General features: G+C 41.3%; 1 protein-coding gene across 7 annotated transcripts; it reads right to left on the bottom strand.

Annotated features, from left to right (window-relative positions):
• Window positions 1–76: 76 nt before the first annotated feature.
• Window positions 77–23561, bottom strand: bmal2 (basic helix-loop-helix ARNT like 2). Of its 7 annotated transcripts, none has more exons than XM_080760755.1 (16): window positions 23326–23561; window positions 19008–19137; window positions 18784–18870; window positions 14840–14997; window positions 14344–14423; window positions 10457–10549; window positions 10166–10283; window positions 9894–10043; window positions 9462–9702; window positions 8489–8595; window positions 8023–8173; window positions 7795–7859; window positions 7590–7704; window positions 6877–6967; window positions 6694–6793; window positions 77–5381 (listed from the first exon to the last, which is right to left on the bottom strand). In XM_080760755.1, exons 1-16 carry the CDS (start codon window positions 23384–23386, stop codon window positions 5224–5226), a joined length of 1905 nt encoding a protein of 634 aa, XP_080616881.1. In that variant the 5' UTR covers window positions 23387–23561; the 3' UTR covers window positions 77–5223. The 7 variants fall into 7 exon arrangements, with proteins under 7 accessions (XP_080616881.1, XP_080616883.1, XP_080616887.1 ...); XM_080760757.1 differs by having other exon boundaries at window positions 7590–7671; XM_080760761.1 differs by lacking the exon at window positions 23326–23561 and adding an exon at window positions 22988–23247.
• Between the last annotated feature and the right edge of the window lie 1966 nt (window positions 23562–25527).

Genomic DNA, 25527 nt, shown 5'->3' with positions numbered 1-25527 from the left:
ATCATAAATGTAAAGGTGGTACAGTCATACATTAAGGCTAAAAGGATAACACAAAAAGTCCTGGGGACTTGTTTCTATCGTGGTCCTATGTATTCAATGAATCAATATAGCATAACACATTAACACAATAATACATGTCATCAACAAATACAAAAGGGTTAACCTTAACCCTCATAAAGCAGGTGGGTTCATGATTGCTGTCTACATCTGCTTGAAAGAATAAACACACACGTCGCACGCATATGGGCACACACACACACACACACACACACACACACACACACACACACACACACACACACACACACGTACGTGACTACGTGCTGCATGTACCTTAATAAAAAACATTTCATTCAGAAAACAAAACATCTTGTTTTCTATTTCAAATGGGAAGGAGAAATGCACTTGATTGAGTTCAATCAAAGTTCTCAGAGCATCCATGAGGACATAGGCCTACGTCTCTCCATATATGGGCATTAAAAGGGACCGACGTGTACAACGGGTACTCTAACAACTGGTATAACCGCAGTCCCGCCCCCTTTCAGATCAACGAGGGCACCAGGTAATAATTTGACGTTTGAAAAAGTATTTATTTTAAGACATTTAAGCCTCTGACAAATCATGACTATAAACACATTTTTTGGGGCCCAACAAATAATTAGAAAGAAGAAAAGGGCAGGATATAACACTTTTTTTGTTTTTCTTTATTATTTATTCGGTACCCAAAAACACGAGTTTATCGTTATGATTTGTCAACTAGGCTAAAATGCCTTTAAATAAATACTTTTGCTTACGTCTATGGGGAAAATGAATGGGGAATTATTTCCTGGTGCCCTCCGTCGTTCTGAAAGGGGGAGGGACCAATCTATTGCATAATTTAGTAGGGCATGCATTACCAACTTGTTTTGTTTCCGACTTGCATAATTTCTGAGTAGCCCGGCACTGGAGTAGTATTATAAAATAGCAGCTAAAACCAATGAATATTGTTGATAGGATATCATGAATAATCATGAATCCCTAATGTATACCTACAGTATATAGTATATATAATTTCCTTTGAATGCATGTTTTTATCTGCTTATGCTTATCAGCTGATCTACAGCTCACCATTTATGAATTCAGGAGATTGATTGCCCAATGTACATTTCTGGCCAGTTTTAGGACTGATTGAAAAGTGTTAAAGGATCTCCATTTGTGATTGGCAATTATTTTGGACTCAAGAAACCAGACAATCTAGATTTTCTTAAAGTGTAGAAAAATTATCTCAATGAGTTGCTGCACCAGGGACTCCTACGGCCTGTGGTCGGCGGCTAATTATGTTATTATCTATGTAATACGGTGTTTTGTTATTAAAAGAGCACATTTTTAATATAGCCAAGCAGCCTGTATCAGTTCTACATGTCTAACATTTGTAACAAACCAAACTACTTCGATTGATAATTCAGAAGCTGCTTCTGTAGACATAAGTGGGGCATGTATGCATTAGGAGGCACAGCTCTAAATGTTAGGTTAACCAATATGGCTGCGTTGACGTATCGCGCCAGCAGCAGCCAATGCCGTATTTACATGTACTGTATTTATCTATGGTCCTCCCGATAAGAGGCTCCTCAGTCCTCACCGACATGTGAGCCAGTAGGGGCAGCAGTGACAGTACTACACTATGTGAGGGGATTTTGGGGAAATTAATAATTGGCATAACTAAATTAGGGGGAGGGTGGATATTTGATGAATGATGATTATAAAGAAAGAAAAGCAAGTGTGTATTATGTCTGCCTTTGTTTGTGATACACCAGCATGTGAAGGAATAATGGGTTTAATAATAGTATAGACCAGAGAAAACAAAGTTCAAGAAGAGCCATTTAATGCACAAAACAAGGCATTCATCTGCCACAGTAAGGGCGACCATCGCTGAATGGGTAGAGGCCGTCTGGCCCAATTATGCAGCAGGTCGATGGTTCGCGCCCTGGTCCGTTTAAAAATGCCTGTGAGCAAGACACTCCCGGTCCACTGTATTAATAGCGCTCACTGCTCCTAAACTTTAGGATGGGTAAATGCACAGGAAATTGTGAAAATGTAGAGTGAGAAAATACACCACAGGAGTGGGCCTTATGAATTTTATCTTGCTATTGTTGAGCACTTTGTACGGTTTTGAAAAGTGCTTTATAAATAACATTTTATTATTCTAGTTAGGACAGTAGCTAAATTAAATTCTTGTTAGCTTGCATTATGGGGTTTTTCCCCACATTGTTTTATTCCACATAGGTATTTTTGACAAGTAAACTAGTGTCCGTTGCTTTGGGTATAGTATTCATACACCAAAATGCCATAACGGTCTGATGAAGTCCTTTGATGATCTATGGTAGCAGTTCATCATTACACTGGATTATCACCACTTTCTCTGCACTTGGTATCACAGTTTCCATTGGATTTGATGCACTGTTGTGTGCTTTAGCAGCCACCAAGGAAGTTAGGAGGAATTGTCATGGGGTCATAATCTCTGAAAAATGGAGGTATGCATAATGTATATTGGAGCTGGAGCTTTGATAGTGGAAGGTGACTGGAAGATAAGCACGTTTCAACTCTCCCACTATATGCAGGCTGATGATATTTACGACAACACCTCTTTCTAGCCATGAGGAAACTAATGTACTGTCTATCTGGATGAAAGGACAACTCAGGAAAAGAATATGGTCAGTTGTGCGCAGTGCGCACCTGGGAGTTTGCAATAGGTCCACTCCCATATTCTGGAGCAAAGTTCCTGTCGTTACATGGTATGGGAACGGCAGTCTCTCTCTCACACACACCACCCCCCCCCCCCCCCCACACACACACACACACACACACACACACACACACACACAGTAAAATCCTCTGTGTTAAAGACATAAACGGATGACATAAATAGATAAACAATGAACAATGAGGACTTTACTGTGTAAGAGAAAAGAGGTGCACAGTTGAAACTTGAAATTCTTGGAATGTCAGTGCTGCATAGCTAGCCCCTTAAATACTATGCACAATCATTAAAACAATTGAAAATGTTGCTGAAAATCACAGAGTGGACGAATAGGCTGTATATGCATATTGGTAGATTAAACAATCTCACAAAAAATGAAAACCAAAACTATGGTTTATCTACAAGAATTATAAGGCTGAGAATAAGGACCTGCTAACCTTACCATATCCCCCAAAAGTATATTGATGGAAGTACATAAATCAGAGGATACAGTACTGCTACAGATGATCCAGTACTGCTACACTGTTCCCTGAGTAACCACCTCCACTGTTCTAAATTCAGAATTCAACTAAAACCTCTATTGATATAATGTATCATCACTTCCCTACAAAACCGCAATTTGAAATGTCTTACATCTGTCGGGGGCCCCATCATGGTCAACTTTCAAATTGACTGTGTGGTTGTTACAATTTAAAAAGTATACAAATACATCAACAAAATATCTTAAAATGATATCCAGGTAACAGTAAATTATACTGCGAGCTGGTTCTAGCTGTCCAAGAAACAGTTGCAGCTGCCTATTTGAAATTTTAACATTTACAGCTGGTGAGGACGAAAAAAGTGTGCAGGTCAGAAAATACTAACGGTTGACTGCTCCTGAGATTCTATGGAGGTTTGCATGCAAGTGAAAAAAATAAAAATCTAGAAGCGTGACCTACCCTTTCAAAACAAGGGGGTATAGTGGTGTTTGGAACAATATCAAATCATCATCTATCAATGACAGTGTATCAGAGAGTGTGACTGCTGGACTGTTTCAGATAAAGATACTGTCTGTCAGAACATACTGTAGAGTGTAACGGTTAATAGGCACCTCTCAAAGGTCTGAGGTCATGGAGGTGTGGTCACTGTATTACTGAGAGGTCATATTAAGATCACCAGGCTAACAATCTCCTACATTGGTGCCTTTCATTCATTTTAATTCAACCTACCTAGTCAAATTACAACCTTCAAAATAAGAAAGGAATCAGTGTTTTTTGTTAGTGTTTTTGCATTGTTACTCCCACCCTTTGTTCAAGTATAGATAAGGGAAAAATAAACAGGAATCCCAAGCCATTCATTTACTAGTGTTTATGCGTTCTAATGTTTGGCTGAGGATTATATTAAGTAATTGCTGTGGGATGACTGAGCAAACCAATAGCTGTGCAATCTGAGGTGCAGCCCACTGGGGGGGCCCTCGGATACAAGAACATGACTGAATGTGAAGGAGTTCCATTGGCCATATTCAGACCGCAGCCATCTTGCCAGCAAGGTGCTACCTAGGTGATACTTCCCATAGACAGCCCATTCATCCAAACAGAAAAGTCCTATCTAATTATATTAAACAATGTCAAAATCACCAACAGTGCAGCTCAGGGAAAGCTTGAATTATCCTCTTTCTGTGTGTTTGTTTCATAAAAATCCACCGTAGACATTTTATGAGCTACTTCCTGTCAAGAAATTCCTTGCATGTGATTTTTTGAGTGGTGCAACCACTCCAAGGAACAGCAATGTCCATGTTAACCACCTATGTGTGTGACTATGATGAGTAGCAGTAGGGGCAAAAGTGGCGCTGTTGTGCCAGAAACAGAGAGAGAGATAGTGCTGCACTGTTGCCTGCTAATGAGAGACAGAGGGAGAGAGAGAGGGGGCAGGGGGAGAGGGGAGTTGCACCACTCAGTTCACACGGGTGTGATTTTTTTTGTAAGTGTTGGGAGTTTGGAAGCGCTCGTTGAATATCACTCAATGGCCCATGTAAATTTGTATGTGCACATTCAAATTCACAGATTGAAAGAGGATAATTCAAGCTTTCCCTACAGCTGCAATGTTGGTGATTTTGATGTTGTTTAATATAATTAGAGAGGATTTTTCTGTTTGGATGAATGGGCTGTCTATGGGAAGTAGAACCTAGGTATCACCTTGCTGGCAAGATGGCTGCGGTCTGAATATGGCCAATGGCAGGTAGACATTTTAGAGACACAGCCTAGAAATGGGACCCCCTTCCCTCTCCTTCTCCTTCTCCTCACTGGAGGTGGGGTAGCCGAGGTGTCCTGTATCGTCATGTCTTTCAGAGCACTATACAGCTTATTACAAAAACACAAATAAATACAAAATAAAAAGTGTCTTTTAGAAAAAACAACAAACTGATTGCCGCATCTTTGACTAAGCAGTCCAACAGGTCAATTGTGAGGTCGGATGTTTATAAGGTGTCAACACCTTGAGGCAGGGTTTTATAGAGACCAGCGCATCTCCTCAAAGTCCAAGTCCTCACCCAGGTTGGCGTCCGTCTCCAGGAGGCTCATGATCACAGCCATGGCAGCTTCGTCGTTGGTGAGGCTACCAAGACCAGAACCCACCATGCCGTCAAAATCCATCTGAGAGCTCTCCCCTGAAAAGGGAGGGGAGAAGACAAAAAAGTGAGGAATGTAGAACCAACCACAAAATGGTTCATAATAATACATAACTTACATAAAATTAGACTCATAGCATAGAAATTGCCCAAGTAATCTTTGGGCCAAATTGACACTTCTGCCCAACTCTACTCTCCTAAAACTGCTGCTTCATTGTGCCTTATTAGTGTGGTTGCCAGAGGCAACCAGGATATAGTAATTGCCCGACTTTATTTCATATAAACTTTTTAGGCTCCCTGTGATGTCATCATCTTAATTGTACTGTACTTACTTGCAATTTCCAAGAATTGCGCCTTTCTAGTTGCCTACTGTATGTCCTCAGCCATGAATCAGAATGCTTGTTACAATGTTACATTTCAAAATGCAGAAAGTGCCTTTAAGTCAACTTTTTGACTTGGGCAGAAATTATTTGTTTATGTAACAAGCATCTTATAGGCTGACAACATTGGCAATAAGGCAGGACGAATCAGCAGTGTTAAGAGAGTAGAGTTAGGCAGAAATATTATTTCCTACAAGCTGCCATTAAAAGGCAGATAGACGAAACTTAGGCAAAATGTGCATTTCTTTCTCATGATTGCCTAGTCACCTAGATTGCCTAGGTAGAAAGTGATATTGTATTCCTTCTCGTGTCATTTATGCTATGATGCTAATGATAATGTACTCTTCATCATGCGAAGAACAGTGAAAATAGCTGATCAATTAAAGCTCACAATGTTGTTAGCTTGTAGATCTGCTATATTCTGTAATTTTTAAAATGTAATATTATTATTAGTCTATCATGTCTAAAATAGGGATGGCAGGTTGAAAGTGATTCAAATTCACATCTCCATATGTAGCATATAAAGCAAAAAGGAACATTCCTATAAACATTCCATCATCTGTCATAAATGAATTCCAGAATCACCCAACAATGTTCCAGCTGATTTCAATTTGATCACAGATAGAATTATATTGAAATATGATGCTTATCTAGATTGAATGTTTCATTTTAACTACAGTTGTACTGCCAGAGGAATGTGTCCCCCAGATGTGAACTTGAGGCTAATAAAAATATCTAAACTGAGACTAGACAGCTGTTTCTCAAACACATTAAGAGAGGGACTAAAAGAGCAGAGATTATATCTCTCTTTTCCTTTTCAGATAAAAAGCCTATTGGATTCAAAGGTTTTGGTGTCAATTCTTTACAAAATAATATACACAACGTGCATTGGTGGCGAGATCCTTTGTGCCCTGAGGCTACACTGTCCTACCACGACACTAAGCTTTTTCAAGTGGATGGAGGGAGAGTACCCATGAGTGTTTCTCCTCCAGAGAATGGCACACCCTGGGACTCATCTTCTGAATTTGATGTTGCTGGCATTTCCACATCCGTCGACTCCCCATTTGGCACCTAGAGACCAAAAACAAGGACAAATTAATTACAGTACGCCCACGGACGGACATGTACACACAATAAACATTCAAAAGACTTACATTGTTGCTAGCTTGACTGTGAGCTACTGGGGACTTATCCTGCAGTAGACTGAATGGGCTGGCATTGCCACTCGAAGGAGACGAGTTCATCCTAAAGCAGACAGACAACAGACTGAATGAGTAAAACCTAAATAATGAACACTAAATATACAGTGGGAGGGTTTGGCTTCCACAACAGTGCAGAGAGACTGCAATTAAATTCAAATGCCTCATATTCATCTTCCAAAGTAGGCTACAATGTCAGAATAAGAGTTGCACTGCACAGTCAGACCTGCATGCCGGAGAGGTAGGCTACGGACAGACTTTATACTATAGCCTGGCTATATACTAATCTATTCTACACTACACCATTAGTAGGCTAACAATAATGTAGATCATCCGTTTTTTTCTTGTCTTTCCAGATTGGTAATCACCATAATTTATATCTGTTCTCCAAAAATAGCTCATCTACAAGCTCACTGCATGGCTGCAGATCGGCTATTTTCGGAGAAGAGATTTATAGACATTATGATATTATTATTATTATTATTATTAAGCTTTAAACCAGTGTGCGGATGTTTTTACCTTCTTCTCCAGAATAAGAGCCATGTTGTCAGTCAACAACAGTGTTAAGTGTTCAGGAATAGTGCTTGCGGAACAAGGATGTTACAAAGAAAAAGCAAACGGAAAATGGAAAAACACCATTTCAGCCTCTCTCTCTCTCTCTCTCTCACCTGTTGTAGTCCAACAGCTCGTTGGCAATCTGGGTCCCTATGCTTCCAGCATAAATCATGGTACCGGGGGTGGCAGAGACTCCTGGAATAATTGGTAGAATCTTTTTGCCATCCTCTACAATAAAATAAAATAGTTCTAATTTATTCTTTCTAAGACAACAACGCTGAAGAAATATACATTTTCCACTTAAACAGTTGAACTAACCATCACAGGTCTTGCTTGGTTTCTCAAGCTTGATTCCCGACTGGCTTGTTCGAATGTGGTCATGCCTTTGCATAGAATGGAAGAAATGATATGTGGTGAGCTGAATAATACACATTTATCACACACCAGGTATACTATGCTTGTGTATACAGTATAATAATATTGTTCTTGAACAGAGGCGAAGAAAAGGAGAAGGTGAAGAAAATGTTGAAAAATGGTTGTACTCACGATATGACTGTATTAGTTGACACAATGTATTCTACTTCTTTGGTCCAGGGATTTACAAAACTAAACCACTGACTTTGCAGAGTGACAAAAGAGCTATTTTTCATTTTGAACTTATAGCAGTTTGTTTCAATTCTTTCTTTACTCCGTAGCACTGAAGGAAAGAAAAGAGTCCAAAGTTAGAAAATGGAACCAACAAACATATGCTCCAGTATTTTCCATGTGTTATGCTGTACTGCAATTCATCTAATGTAGAACAAAGTTTATATCCAATCACAATGATTTTATAATCACCATGATAATCTTGATTCAATGCTCTGCCCAAATACAGTTTGCAAGACCATTGATGTAAAATATTTATCTTATACTGTTTGGCAAGAGTAAGTCATGATAAGAACACTATTGACAGATCAGAAGCAAGAAAACAATGGATGTGGGATGAGATCTATGAACACTGGGACTTACTTACCTTTTCGATGACTATCAGCTAAGTGTGGTAAATCATCTTGATGGAAGTACTCATAGCATGATGTCCCAAGTAGTTCCTGGGGAAGATATCCTAGAATGGTTGTCGCTCTGGTGGTAAGAAGGACATATAAGACCACATATCTTAATTGATTTCTGTTAGACTGAATTCACAACAGTAATCCAAGAACCAAGCTATTTTGTTGAACTTTGCATTTGGTCCACTGAGGGTTCACATTTACAGTATTTATGTATCTATGATAGTAGGTGAATCCAATAATTAATTACTTCATTATGTAACTCATTACGAACCCCACAATAACTATCCTATCAACAAACACCTGCTTTTTTGGATAATCACAGTATTAATTTAGCATAATATCCTTTTTTCTGTAGCATTCACAGACACTAATACCGTAGGTCAAATGACATTATTCTCATCAGCACAAAGACACATCAAACAGGCTTATATGAATAGACCTGTTCAAATGATGCTTTCACAAAGAAATAATGATTCTGTGGACAAGATGACAAATTTGTGATTCAAATATGACGAATCAACCAGGGACAGGATCATATGCTGATGAGATGATGCAACATGAAAGCAATGCACGATTGACATGATATGGAACCCACTGAGCATTTCTTTAGTCAAATAGACGTCTAATATATATATAAATGGCTGTCTAATTAGACAACTATTGCTCAGTGGGAAGCTATTAAAAAAAATCTGCACTGGGTTTATTTCTAGTGCTCCTCTACTCTGTAACACACTTACCTTAGACCTAGCAGAGGTAGAGAGAGAGAGAGAGAGAGATAGAGAGAGACAGAGAGAGACAGACAGAGAGAGAGACAGAGAGACAGACAGACAGACAGACAGACAGACAGACAGACAGACAGACAGACAGACCTTGGAAAGACAGCACAATGGAAAATGTAAGATGTTAAATAAGGAAGAAGCACAAGATGACCGCTACCTTTGATCAACAAAGGTGAACTTGCCATCCATGGCACAGCGCGTGATGAATTCTGTGGGTTTAACCCGGACCTCCCCATTGATCTGAGGGGAGGAGTGGGAATGGACACGGCCCACTGCCACCAAGCAGCTGAAATGGGAGCTGTCCTTTTCCGGGTCGCCCTCGCCTTCTGTCCCCAGTTGGCTGGTGGGCCAGCTGCGCATGTAGCCCGTACAGTGGACCGTGCAATACTTCTGAGACTCTGCACAAACATGGACACAGATTACACCAATGCTAATTCGCGTTCAATGATCAATCCAATTCATAATTTACAATTGTTATCAGAGTTGTAAAATAATTATGTCAAATCAACTGACAATTATTCCAATCCAACAGTGCAAATTGCAATGGTGGGCTCCAATGTGAATTGGATGGATAGGTTCTCTTCCCTACCTTTCTTTTTTGAAGTGCCAGCTGTAAATTCCTTGTCCTCCACTTTGACAGTGATCTTGTTGTACTTCATGCGGCAGAAAAAGGAGCGTCGTGCACCGGAACACAGACGTGACGCTGAGACTGGGAGGTCAGCCTGCACCGCAAGACCAGCTACGGACAACAACATGCTGCTAATTACACAATTGTTTATTTTTTATCATGAACACAGACCAGCTGGGAACAAGATACCAGTGTTAAAACATTAACCACACACACACACACACACGCCTTACTTTTAGCATCTATTAGCCGTTCGCGAGGGAATAACTCAGAAGCTGAAAGCTGCTCCTTTACTTTGCCCATATCCTTAGGGTGAATGTAATCAAATAGACTCTGTCCAATCAGCTCCGACTGTAGAAAGAAAAAAAAAATCTATACATTCTAAGCAAATTCCATGCTCTTCCTAAGAAATGAGTTGTCATCAAAAAAAATTACCTGAAGCAATTCCAGGTCAAAGCATATGTTTGTATAACCCAAGATAATGGACCCCAAAGATACAGTTTTACGAAAAGTAGAAGCTGTACCTGACTGTAGTTCAGTATCTTTGTGATGGTCTCTGAGACAAAGACTATTTTTCCACGATCACAGCCTACCACAAACAGGAAGCCATCTGCAGCCTGGAGAGCCAAAATAAAAAAAAAGGTTATTTAAACTTAATGTAAGTAAGTTTTGGTTGGTGTTTTGTATGCAAATCGGTACACATTGCCTCAGGAGTCATGTGATGAAGATGTACAGTATCAGAGAATTTTTCAGATTCCATTCCCATTGGCTACGACTGGATTCCAAAGATTGCGGGCCCTTGTTAGGCAGACCTGCACTCTGAGGAGTTCACATCTAGTTTTTGTCAAGGCTTTACAATTTAATTTTATTAGACCAGGCACACTGACAAACACACTCCCTATGTTTAAATTAGGCTGCTCTGGACGGGTGCTACACCAGAATGTTACGTGTGGTACTGATCAACCAGGACGAGCACATCACCAACAAGCGTCTGTACGGGGCATTACCAAGTGTAACAGAGAAGATAGCAGTAAGGAGGATGAGCTGGCCACTGCCACCAACACCAAGAACTCCCGGACAAAAAGCTTGTACTGTGGGAACCAACACACAGGCATTGATCGAGAGGACGTCGTCCCACACCGACCTACGTGGACGTACTAAAGAAAGATGCTGGTGCAGAAAGCACAAATGAGCTGGACAGATGTATGGAGAACCGAGATGACTGGAGACGCCGATGGAGGGCTCGTCTGAGGACGACGTAGAGAGAGCTCTTCACAGCACTACTGCTTTTTGTGTTGCTGGGCTTGCTTTATTTGTAAAAGAAATGTTCTTGCACATGTGCTGCCCAAAGAATGTGTAAGAAGGAAACATTCCCTACTTACTGGTCTACCGGCATGCACACTTAAGGCTCTCCAATTGATCCAAAATGCCACAGCTCGCTTGGTCTTCAACCAGCAATTAGCCCTTCACTAAGTCCCTCCCCAACCCATCCTTGTCGAATAGGCACATTAGCAGCGAAGAAAGCTTGACCTGCATAGCAACCGTTGCTAAACTATTTGGATTGGCAATGGACAATCGCTTTTTGGGGTGGGATTTAGTGAAGGGCTAATTGGCTCCCGGTCGCTGCCGCTGAGTACAAAACTGCTGGCATTCAAAGCAACCAAAGGTATGGCACCAGGGGGGCAGTCAGACAGATATTTTGTGAAGCCACTAAGGAAATGAAATATAATGGCCTGTTGTGGCGCTGTCATTGGACCCAGAAAAACCCATAACCCCATAGAAGTCCATGTATTTGGACCCAACTTCACCTAGACTGTATTACCTTAATAAACATGGTCATGAATACTTTCTTCTTCCAGTCACTAGTTTAAAGTCTCATTTCTAATGTCATAATATTCTTTTTGGAAAATTATGGTCCCATTAATTAAAAAAATGACCATAAAGTCGCGTATGTTCTGAGGGGCGTGGCTACCGTTACAGTCTATGATAGGGATTCCCCTCCCACTCGAGTCAAAATAAAAACCAACAGAGAAGAAGGGGGGAAGTCCCGCCTCGTTGTCTGGGCCAGCCAATGGCCAGCTGGGCCAAAACGGATCTAGAAAGATGGCGACTTCCATTGCAAGGACTGACAGGCTTCAATTTACGTTCATGTTAGACCCGGGGAACGCTTTGTCCATATTTTTTACAGTCTATGTATGGCACCCCCATATCTTGCAAGTCTGATCGAACCCTACAAACCCTCCCGCGCGCTCAGATCAGCCAATGCAGGGAAGCTGGAAGTACCTTCACTAGTACTGTGGAAGTACCTGTAGCACGCCATAGCACTTTCCCTAGACGACCTTACAGGCGTATGTAAACTGGCTCAACTTATGTAACTTAGATAGCATTTTATGTGTAGACATACCACTATATAGTATATACAGTATGCATAGTTTCATTATATAGAAATTCCACTGTTAGGTTCTTAGCTTACGTATGATACATTTTTATTTATATGATGTATTACGTTTACATTGTGTTTTTTGTTCTTGCTTATACTGTAAATTGCTCTGGATTAATGCCTAAATTGTAAATTGTTTTAAGATAATGGAATAGCTTTCTCTAAAATAAATCGATTTCATGTACTAAGTGGGGTAGAAACATAAATTTCAAGGAAACCTGCTATGCAGTTTCAAAGCTAAATAAACACACTAATGTAGGTAGTAAAGCTTAATGAGTATTATGCATAACACGGTTAGGTTGTTCTAGTGGAGGCCATGGCCAGATAATGACTAATGAGCTTAAAATGTCTTGCACTTGACCTTGGAGAAACAGACCTCAGTTGTTAGAAAGAAACACCCTGAGCATGGTTTAAGATTATTTAAAAAGGGGTACCTATGTAATAAACAACATTTTCTAATCATGTATTAAAATAATAATAATAATAATAATAATAATAATAATAATGGATTTGATTTATAACGCACTTTATATTCGTGAGAATCTCAAAGTGCTACAACAAATGAATAAAAGCAAAAGAAACAACACACCATTAAAAACATCTAAAAGAACAGGAACATTTAAAACATAAGGGCAAGGCTATAAAATGCTTTGGTAAAAAGGAAAGTTTTTAGTCTCTTAAAAGTGTCGACCGACTGTGGGGCTCTCAGGTGGGCGGGGAGAGCGTTCCACAGTTTGGGGGCGACCGAGCAGAAGGCCCGGTCACCCATGGTGCGTAGGTTGGTCTTCATGGGTTTGAGGAGGTTGGTGTTTCCAGAGCGGAGGAAGCAGGTTGAGGATTGAAGGGTGACAAGTTCCTTGAGGTAGGGGGGGGGGGGCGTTGCCGTGGGTGCACTGGTGGGTTAGCAGGGAAATCTTATATTCAGTCCGGAATGAGTTGGGGAGCCAGTGGAGTGAGCTGAGGATGGGTGTGATGTGCTCGTATTTACGCACTCTCATCAGGATCCTAGCAGCGCTGTTCTGAATGTATTGCCTTTGAAGGCTCCTGCTAGGGATCCTGATGAGAAGTGCGTTGCAGTAGTCCAACCTGGAGGAGACAAAGGTGTGAACCAACTTTTCAGCATCAGGTAGAGTGAGGGTGGGACGGAGTTTGGCTATGTTTTTTAGATGGAAGAATGATGTTTTGCAGAGGTGTTTGACGTGGGCCTCGTAGTTGAGGTGGGGGTCCATTTTAACACCCAGGTTTGTGACAACAGATGAGAGTGGAATGCCCTGGCCAGAGAAGGTGATGCTTGTTATGGGGGATGATTGAACCTGGTGTGGGGTGCCGATGAGAATGGCTTCCGTTTTGGAGCTGTTTAGTTGCAGGAAGTTGTATTTCATCCATGCCTTTATCTCCTCCAGGCAGATGGTGAGTGTGGATGAAGGTGATGAAGATGGTGACGGGGAGGACAGTGGGGCAGCAGAGCGGGGAGGGGTAGGGTCCAGTTTTATGTACAGCTGTGTGTCATCATAGCAATGGAAGGATAATCCATGCCTGCTGATGACACGGCCGAGGGGAAGCAGTTAGAGTGAACAGGGTGGGGCCAAGCACAGAGCCCTGGGGGACACCACAGGTGACAGGCTGAAAATGAAAGTTTGGCACCAGAAAATGGCCGCCACTGCTATGCCCTAGTATAGAGATAATGTGTACCGATTTGAGTGATGTTCAGACAAACCCTGTAAGAGCAATATCATTTTTATGATGATTGTTTAGCAAAAATCCTTGTGGTGCTATAACAGGCCGTTGTGAAAAATGGGACAGAGGTTCTGCTCTGGTCGGCTGGAGGTTAGCTGCTTACAGACGGACACAAGGACACATACACACATGGAGGGACGGACAGGGGCGAAAATATAGTCTCGGCCACGACCTTTGACCTTGCGGAGATAATCATTTATCATCTTTGTTATGTTCGCATTTACATGCATTTACCTTAAGGACGAGGTGTTTGAGTTCCTCATCAGGAAGGAATGATGGCTTGTAGTTTGCTTCACTAAAAGAGCCAGTGGAACCTGAAGAACAGGGACAATTTCAGGATACATTTACAAGATAAGACACTGCATGCAATAAAGAAATTCACTCTAAATCAGTAAATAAGGGAATGTAGGGTCTGAAATGAACCATTTAGCTGACCAGCCTGCCAGGCTGGTAGATGAATTCTACCCGCCAAACTTATTTTTTTGCAAACCAAAATATGTAAGTATATACAGTACACAGCATGTTTGGGTTGTATATCATATATATTTATCTGCATTATAACATATTATGGTGGTGAATAAATGTAGTGGGGAGAGCATAGTGGAAAGTGAGCTTTGAAATTCAAATACATTAAACACTATATAGAAAATAGATTTATAAACGAAAGGGTCAGATTTGTTCCGTGGGGCTCGGGTGCTGTCAATTTGAGTACCCTGGGCGAAAGAGTTACCTTTAAGAGATTTGAGGTGCTGCACAGCCATTCTGAGCACAGTGAGTTTGTCTAGCTTTCGTGACATGGGGTTACAGGTGGGGATCATGGCCGAGAGCTCATCAATCAGATTGTTCATCTTGTCCCTTCGACGCTTCTCAATCTGACTGTGGGGCTCCCTGCAAAAGGTATCAGATGAGTAATGAGAGCTTATCAGGATACATACATCATTTTCTGCATGTATGCCGCAGGTCAAGAGGTCATACAATCTGTAGCATGCGTATAATTTCTGGCGCGGATGATATCGTTACGTCATGTTGTAGTCATTGCTTTGTAGTCATCAGGCAGGAACAATCATCTGGAACTTCCTTTCCCTCAAATGAAGAACAATAAAAGCTCTCGTAGGCTGCAGCTTTTATTGAGAGAAATCGGTTTGAGGGAAAAGGAAGTTCCAGATTGATGGTTCCTGCCTACTGACTACAAAACAATGACTACAACATGACGTAGCGATTTCATCCGCTCCCGATCGGATCATAAACCCGAAAAGGAATGCTGCCCAGGCTAATGCCATAGAGTTATAAAGGATAGTGAGCTGCCCCGCCCCCTGCCATTCATTTCAATGTAAGTTGCTCAGTGGCGTTTTGATGCACCCGGAAGAACGGTCTACTTCCGCATTTTTTTAATTTGGACACCAAACTTTAGTGTCCAAAATGCGGAAGCGCTCAATGTTAGAAACTCCGCTGCATAGGGTTTACTCGTGATATATGCACCGGCCCGCCTGCAGTCCCAGCTCTGACCAGTAGGGCCGAGTTCTTCAACATTAGCCAGCCCTTCTGGGGGCTTGCTCTATGCACACAACATTTTGGAAAGAACTTGGGCCCCTTCCCTACTTCCTTCACAGGTGTTAGTTACCGATGATACTAATGAAAGCAGCTGTTCCATTCTGGTCAAGCAAAGTCAGGGTGCTGCTATTGTGCATGTTGGCTCACTGGATACTACACCAGTGGGTCTCAAAGTGTCCTGAGTGGATTCCAAGTTCTTGGGGTCCTTGAAAATAAAATGTTTGCGAACCACTGCACACTAAATGGAACAAAGCCTTAACTAAAAGAAGTGCCCCTCGGGGCACAGGTCTCCACCAGGATTGATATTTGGATAAAATCTGAAGGACTAATATAAAGAAGGTTTTGCACATAAATTGGCCTCCTGGTGGCGCTCCAAAAGGTAGAATTGAAAAATGCAGGCCAAACGTTTTTCCTTGGCCTGTAAGCATACCAAGTTTTACGGTGCAGTTACTGTATATGTAAAGATGCAACTTGGCCTGTTATAGCGCCACCATGAGAAAATGTTAAGTGACATTTCTTCTGCAGCCTAGTGGGAATATGAGTGCAGTTTCACCGCAATCCAACGCTTCGTTGATTTGCGGTATTTTGTACAAAACGGGCCACTCCTGAAAACTTTTAAGCCAAATCAAACAGACCCGTCTTGATCACAGCCGTGACGTAAGCGCCCCCTCCAGAGATACTTCCGGGTCCTACTTTTGTGTCCACATAGAGTTGTATTGTGTCCTCCGTCGGACTAAATCTGAGACGAAAACCACCACGAAAGTCTCATTTTACCACTTTCCTTGCAACAAAAGCTACTAGTCTTCCAAATCTGGCTGTGACAGGCCGTCTGCCCTACACTGACTGAATTCAACATACTCAACCTGGACACATTCTAAATATGCCCCCGAAATATTGTACTGAGCAAATGGACTGTTACCACCTTCAATAATAATGATAATAATAGTCTTTATTTTCTCCACATCATATATTTTCTTTGTCATGGACACTTGTACAGAACATTAACTCAAGTTGGAAGCATTAAGACCCATTTTAACCCACAATGGCTTCCTTTCTGAAAAAGAACGTTATTGTAAAAAGATCACGTGTTTAGATATTCTATTTACAATGAGAAGCAGACGGGAGCTGGTGCCACTTGGACCCGGACATAACGTAGGACTACAAAATGACGTCGGACTTAAATACAGAATAGAGATCATGTGTACATATTTGTGTAAAATTTGGATAAAAGTATTACAAAAAATGTGTTTTGCATAAGTCGGCTTCCTGGTGACGCTATAAAGAGCAGATGTGAAAAATACAGGACAATGGTTTACCTTGGCCTTCCTCTAAAGTTTCACACAGAGCCTCTAAAGTTTTACACAGATCGGTGCAGTTATAGGTACAAACACGAATCGGCCAGTTATAGCGCCAACATGACGCTGAGATGAGAAATTTCAAGTGCCATTTCTTCCTGGGCCTAGTGAGAATGTGCGTGCAAAATTTCACGGAAATCACACAATGTGTTCATGATTTGTGACATTTTGTTCCAAACGGAGCAGTCCTGTGAACTTTGGAACCCAATCTTAGCCAATCAGGAATAGGATGTTTGAAAAAGATTAGCTGTCCACAGACGGACGGACAGAGTGCAAAACATACTCTCTCCTCATGCCTTCGGCCTGGTGGAGACAATTAGTATCATCGGTAACACCTGTAAAGGAAGTAGGGAAATGGCCCGGATGTAGGAAGAGTTATTCTGTGTGCATAGAGCCCAAGAGGCGAATAGCATGAGTCGCGATCTTTGGTTTACTTCCCGTATCTGTGTAAAGTGGGCGGACACATTATTAGCAGACGGGAAGAATGTTGAAGTCTATTCATTTCCAATGGGAGAGTGAACATGAACACAGCTTATGTACCATTCCTCCATGGTCAGTCAGCTTATGAACCATTCCTCCATGGTCACTGAACTAAATATTGGACCCAATCACCACAAGGCACACAATACTTCCAAGATATTCATACTAAAATCAGGAGAAAATCTACTTTGTTATCGACCTTTCTTCATCCCAGCAACAAACTCTTGCGAGATTTGACAGGAGTCCGGAAGACTCTCTCTGTCCATCTGCAGTCTGAGGGACGACACAGAGGGCTCTGGCCCCATATTTAAGACGTGAAATTATGGACATATTTCACGTTGACATATTAAGCCCCCCCCAGGATGCAGAACTTGGAGGAATAACATCATGTGGCAGCCATGGACTCTTAATGTTTGTTTAGAGCCTTATTAAAAAAATGTTTGCATGGTGGCACAGTCGGTAGTGCTGTTGCCTCACAGCTAGAAGGTCCTGGGTTCGATTCCCGCTGGGGACGCTGTGGGCACTGGGGGCGTGTTCTCTCCTCCGCGTCATCAGTGCCCATACCCGAGGCGGGGTTGGTGAAAGGGCCTTTCTGTGTGTTCTCCCCGTGTCCCCTAGGGTAGGTAGGTACCCTCACAAAAAACATGCAGTAATCCTGGTCTCTAAACAACCTCCCCCTGGGCGCCTGATGGAGGAGAAAGGAACTGTCTGGAATAACGTGTTCCTTCCACGCACTACGTTCAACCGGGGAAACCCCCCCCCCCCCGTCAGGTGAAAAGAAGCAGCTTGGACTCCTCATGCATAGAAGGAAGCATGAGGTCAGTCCGCTTCCTCCCCCAGGTTGGCAGAGGAAGTGTAGCACCCAGAATTACATTAGATAATTGACACTGGGTGAAAAATGGGTTGCAAAATTGTGGGATAAATAAATATAAAAATAAATAAATAAAAAAACGTTTGCCAGCCAAGTCTATGGACTTTAATATTTGTTTAGGTCAGTTATAATGTAATTTGTTTGCAAGCCATGTCTGTGGACTTTAATGTTTGTTAAATGTTTGTGCCCCTTACTTCACACAAGTGTGATTTTTTTAACGGAATTCTTGATTTAAAAAAAAAAAAAAATATATATATATATATATATATACACACACACGGTATATCTTCATATTTTTCGATTTTCGAGATTGATGCATGGATGGATGCAGGAAACAAAAATATGTAGGAAAATACACAGTATATATGTTTTAAATTAATTTTCACTGGAGGGGACATTTAAAAATAGAAAATATACCTGAAGCATTTTATTTTTACATGTTGGTCCTCGTCGTCTGACCTGCAAGATTGGTCATCTTCCATATCTGTGTCAAGAATGGAAGACCTGGGAGGAAAGTGACAATGAAAATTAATAGGATAGTCATAGAATGTATTTTTCAATGACATCAATTCAAGGCTGCTGATTACCAGCTTTCATTAGGTTAACAAACACTTTTACATAGAAACCACAACTAAGCTTACTGGTTATCAATGCTACCCTTGCGCTTCCTTGGCATCTCCATGCTTGAGGTTATGCCAGCGGCTGAGGTTGGGATCATCAGGTTGAACAGAGAGACAGAGTCGCTTTGGTTTTCCACCACCAGCATATCTTCTGGAGAATGCAGAAAAAAAACAGGTTGCAAGTAGCAGTGAGGATTAATGCAGAAATAATACTAATACAAATCCCTCATACTAGTGCATTTCCTTCAAGTGATTTATTTTAATGAAAGATATTTATATACATATAACACAAATCAAAACAGTCACAATACAGAGCAATACAAGCATCTGCTTCAATACAGATGGACTGCATGATTCAAGTATGAAATCAACGCTGCTCTGTGACATGAATAGAAATGCTGAGCAAGCCCAGTTGACCTGGATTTTGGATCAAGGTGGCAAGGAGAAAGATCTAAGTGATTTTTAAAGTGTTTGGTTAGCTAGGAGGAACAGTGACCAACGTGGCAGATCTGCATTTTTAATCTATGGTAAAGAGATATCAGTAAATAAGGTTATATTGTGGTCATATTAAGACATTTTCAGTGACTACTATGAAGCTCATACAGTAGAGCAGAGGTTCAAGTGGTGGCGTGTGGGCCACCTGTGGTCTATGAATGTATTGCATGTGTTCCCTGGCCATGATATTTTGGGTTGTTTTGGAGAAAGCTGTATTTGTGTGATATGAGAACAGTGGAATTAAGGATCAGGCAGAATTACCAGAGCTCACGAGTAAGTATTAGTATTAAATGTTTTGCAACTATGTTGCGATTTGAGAGGTTTTTTCCACACTGACATACCTGAAGAAAGTACAGGGCTAGGTTAGAGCCAGAAAATGATGAGACTCTGACCCCGTCTCGTCTACCACTATATCCAAGAATAGACAGACTGTGCAGCAGTGTGAAACTCAAGATTTTTGTTTTATCTTTGCCCATATCCACACTCAACACAAAACTAAATATTTTATTCTGGATGGTAGTGCCTGGCTCACAAACAAATTGTTTGGAAACCCTTGCATTAGAGTGATCTGTAAGGAAAAACATATAAGAGCAACTCTTCCTCAGGTGACTGAAAATGTCAATGCTAAGATGTGATCAGAGTGCAAGAACTGTATCAATCACACATGTGTACTGTCTGTGTACACACAAGACTACAGCGCAAGATGTCCTTAGATAGAATCTATTTTTAACTATGCTCCAGCTCCACAAATCCAGTGACCCAAATAACCATCAACATCATCGGCAACCCGATTTTTAATCTTGCCACCTATAGGAAAGAAATGTTAGGAAATGTTTAGGGTTTGGAAGATGGGAACTAGATGCTCACACACGTTACTGATTATTCTCTCATGAGACGTCTTTCCAAATTTTATCCATTAATCACTCCCACTTGTCCCCAAGCTTTCTCCACTCATAATACCAATGACCCAGGGCAGTGTACTCCTATGAAGTATGAAAGGCTTTGATGTCACAGATAAACAGTCATTTTGAGAATTGTTTGTCTTTAATCATATTATGTTTCTTAATATTGACCTGATGGCTTACATAACTGCATAAATAGCAGATTTTCAGCCAGACTGCCATTGTAAATGGTATACATCATTAATAAAGGTACTGGGTCACACACAGTGGCATGTGAAGTCAGTTTGAAGGCTGAATAACTGAACATTTGTCTCTTGTAACATGTAAACATACAAAGAGAAAAAACTCACTCTTGCCACTGTGCGCGACCCAGTACCTTTATGAATGATATTGATCTAATAAGAGGATATAAGAGGATAGCGCACCACCACGGAAGTCAGTCCACAGTGGCAACAAGAAAAGTTATTTAAATACTATACATCAACATCTTTAAACAGTGTGACATATTTGGATGCTTTACCTCTATTGTGTATATGATTAGGGGTAGACACACACATTCAACATGAAACAATATGTCATAAAACAGTAACATCACAATAATGGGCCCAGCTGTATAAAACAGCACAAAACAGCCATAAAACAACCCACAAGCCAGGGTGCCACTTGGACAAAAATATACAAGATAATACATTAAGGGAAGAATTTAAAATGAAAATGTTTAATTTAGTTTAATTGTCAGTTATTTTGTAACAAAGTTTAGATTTCATATAGCAATACAAAAAAATGTCAACTTCCTGTTGATTTTTATTTTTGAAGATCCAGATTCCAGATCCACGGATCTAGTCCGGTTTGGTGACATTCTATTTATTGTCAGAATTAGCTTTGTTTGTGTTCATTTACAGGCTAAAAGAGAGCCCCCAAAGCCTCTTCACAGTACAATGGATGTCAATAAGGAGCATATTTAGAATGATCAACTTCTAATCAATGGAGCAATTCATTTTTTTTTCCTTTCCCACCTTGGAGTTACATCATGGCAAGGTAACTTCGTCTTACACAACCCAAACCTCTACCAAAGTGTCCTAGCCCTTTTAATCTTCATGCATGAAACTCATGAAACTCATGCATGAAGCCATTCAATGTTTTTCTTTTCAAAATATTTGTATTTAAATATTCAATGACAGAAATCCCAGGGCTAGGCCAATCATTAAAACACTATGCTGCTGAACACCCCACACACCAACCAGACAAAAGAAAAAACATTCTCCCCTTCATATCCCAACTTGATAATTAAGCCAATTCCACGTTCCCTTCCCTCTCTACAAGTGCTCAATCTCTGCTAACCCACACAATAGGTAATTGGGAGGGTGAAGATAGCCACGATTCCGATAGTCGGGCTGTCAAGCCAACCATCTTCTTTTCACCTGACAGTGAAGAGCCCCACCAGGGGGGCAGCCACAATGTTTTTAATATACAATAAAATAAAAGATACAAACAAATAAATACAAATCTTGGTGGTTTCTGCACATAACCAGCATACTAGTCATTTGACATACATTTTATATAACTGTCACATATCTAAACATGCACATAAGAGGTATTTACTATTAAAGCATGCCATTAACTGCACTAAATACAGTGTCAAAATGTGAGAATATTTTGTCAGATTTATATCAGATTAGAAGAATGATAACAATTTTAAAGTAGTAGTAGTAGTGTAGTAGTAATAGGCTAATAGTAGCAGTAGTATTTCTTATTATTTCTACAGACAGGCCTGCTGAATAGGTGCTGAGCCTATTTCACTTATTCACAAATGTTCCCCAACTTTATTCGCAAATGCACACATGTGAAGTTGAACTTGTAAACACAATTTGCGAGTTGCAACACAAGTGAGATTTGTTGTGGTTGGATTGGATACTTCCAAAAGAACGAATGTTATGTTTCCTCTAGGCCTATTATAAATATTACAATAAGCTCATTATTATGGTTCTTAACCGCAGAGCACCATACCTTCAGTTATCATAAACTATAGTTTGATTATTAGCATATATATATATATATATATATATATATATATATATATATATATATATATATATATATATATATATATATATATAGTAAAACACTGCGCATTTGTGTAGGCTTAGCAAACTATTGGTTAAATAATAACCAAAATGTGTGTATTAACAAAAACAACATAATAAAAAGTAGGTCATTTAAACTCACCCAACAACATTCCCCACATTGACTTCATAATAATAAAGGCTCGTCGTCCAGCAGAACAAGGCCTACTGTTAAAAAGTACAACTGATACATCGCAGTACGATGGTGTCGCTCATCTAAAAGAACAGAGCACTAAGCTCAGCGTCGCGATTCGACGTGTTGTTACCTTATTAGATTTGTTGTTTTGGCGAGTGACACTGACACTATCTTTGCGCAATGCTAAGCTAACGTTAGCTCTAAGCTCGAGCTGTGGCGTGTGTGTGTGTGTGTGTGTGGGGGCCTGGGGGGGGGGGGTATTTATTTACGTCCAAGCTCTTAATGCTTCAATAATAACACCACTCGTCTGTTAGATATAACACACACACACACACACACACACACACTCACGACCCCAAGAAGCCATGTGCCGAACGCACCGTGCTGGTCTTCAGACATCAAGGGTGGTCGGTCTACTCTTCATCACCGCCATGGATCAGATCACCAGAAGGAAGGAAGGAACGAGCAAGTTTGCTCTACTGATCTACTGACCCACTTTTGAGAAGCGCAAAGTTGTGCCAGCCGCGGCGATGCTGTGCTGCGCGGCTGCGCCTGTGTGTGCAACACACACACACAGCTTAAAGGATCTCCTCTCCTCCGTGGCGCCCATCTCTGCTTCGATCACATTACCTGCTTATTATTACCATTATTAAAGAGTTGTTGTGCGGCGCTCAACAACTCACCTGCTACCCGCTCGTCCGTCAGTCCGTCACCGTCGCCGGCCGCTACATTCCTCGCCGACATTGCTGGGGGAGCCAGTGTGTGACTATAATGTTCACCAGGAGGATTCCTGGATGGGACCAAATTTTCTAGAAAACAAATGCGAGGAGACGGTCGCCTAACATTACATTACCGGGATATTTGCGTTAATTGGCTAGCTAATGGGGGGGGAATACGTGAGCCAGTGTGTGGACTGGGACTAGTACTACATCCATTGTTGTGTGTTGGGGGTGGGGGGGACGTGACTAATCGGAGAAGGTTTGTGCCGTTCTAAACGCGGAAGATGGCACGCAGACTCCCTCTGCCGTCCATATCATATAACTATGTTACAACTTACTACCGTCATGGAATCAGCATTCAGCAGCACCGAAGGCAACCTTTTACTGTCTATGCTAATAACCCAAGCTTTTAGCTTCAAAACCGCTACAAAGCTGCAATTCGAAACATGGCCCCTGTAAAAAAGTTAAGTCCCCCTCCCCTTGTTTCGCTTTCTTTTTTAAACTGTGTATATGATGATTTATTTTGTTGCATACAAGTGTATATTTGTATGTAGTGTGTAGAGTGTGTAGAGTAGACTATAGCCTACCTTTGATGACGGTCCCAAATACATTATTATGAGGCCTGTTTAGATTTTGCTGTGTTGTCAACGCCATATTGTGAAGGAGTCTGTGCTTTTTCTAGGATCTGGTCAGAATCTTTATTAAAAACTTTATTGTCAGATTTACAGGCATAAACAGTCGGTGATTATTTTTTCTTTTGTGCAACTGTTTTTGTTAATTCCAGAAGAGAGAGAGGGAAGAAGAAGATGGGGAGCCAGGGGAAGAGAAATAGATCAATAAAAACAACGTCTACAAATGTACACATAGTCGGCTACCTGCAGGTAAAACATATAGGACATACGGTATGTATATGATGATGTATGATATGTGCTATCAACGTTATTGTGAGAATAATAACACGGGACATTGCTGTTCCTTGGAGTGGCTGCACCACTAAAAAATCAGCGCATTGTACATATAGTAGTATTAATGTGCAGAGTGTCAGTGCATGTCGACCACTATAGTCAACATAATGTAACTGCCACTGTTATAATCCACAGGTAGGTCCATGAGGAAGAGCAAAAGTCCATGTCCAGCTTGATGACAGTCGGTGATCATGCCTTGTTCAGCAGTCTAATGGTAACCAGGTGGAAGCTGTTCATGAACCTGGTGGTGAGGTCCTTGCCGTATAGCCATGGGCCTCCTTGCCTGGCCGTGGTCGTTGTAGGGGTATGATGAACCGTTTGTCGCTGGGGACCTGGTATAGTGCCTGATGATGCTCTGAGCTTTGACTACACACTTCTTGTACAGTAGCTGGAGTGCGGGAAGTTCACCTTATGCACTTGCACTCTTTCTCTGGCATTTTCCATACCAGGCCGTAGCACAGCCTGATCTAGAAGTGATTGGACTTGCCTAATAGCATTTTGGATTGATTCTACGCTATAACTAAAAAACATTGCATGGATGCACCTGGGACGTATCCTCAGTGATGTATCCCAAGGTCATCAGGGTTTCGGGTCTCTCGAACATCATACCTTCACTCAGGTGACCCAGCCGGGGTGATCAAGTCCCGATTTACGTCTCAGTAGCTACACTCGATCAGTCCCATTAGGGAAAAACCAGGGCCACACAATCCGTTTCTCCGGAACTACTCCACCAGTACTGGGAGAACCAGAGTCTGGCATATGGAAGGACTAGGCTCTGTGGGTTGGCTCCTGTCCGGGCCCCTCCTACGTCTCACCAGGCACTCCTGCTCTCACCAGGCCCAGGACCTGTGTGTTGCACCAGACTCCCAGCACCAGGCACTTCATTCAGGAGTGGTGGATTATTATATGTTCCTATTCCATTTGTAGCACATTCTAATAGTGTGAGTTTGGCTTTAATACTATTCATGGTTGTGTGTCTTTTTCAGATGCAGTGGGCTGAGAGAAAAGTGGAATGGCTGATGTCAGTGATGAGTAATCTGCAGTGCTGATGCTAATGGATGATGAGCTGTGTACAAGTACATGTAAGTTACCGTAACAACTATGTACAGACCCAGTGAGCGACAGAGCTATAGGAGTTGTGAGTTGTTAGTTGCTTTGTCATAGTTGTGTCTGGTGGGTACATGTTGGGTAGCTGATGATT

This window comes from Protomyctophum bolini (assembly GCF_963924005.1).
Source record: "Protomyctophum bolini genome assembly, chromosome: 4".
NCBI classification, from domain to species: Eukaryota; Metazoa; Chordata; class Actinopteri; order Myctophiformes; family Myctophidae; genus Protomyctophum; species Protomyctophum bolini.
This window is presented reverse-complemented; position numbering and strand designations above follow the sequence as displayed.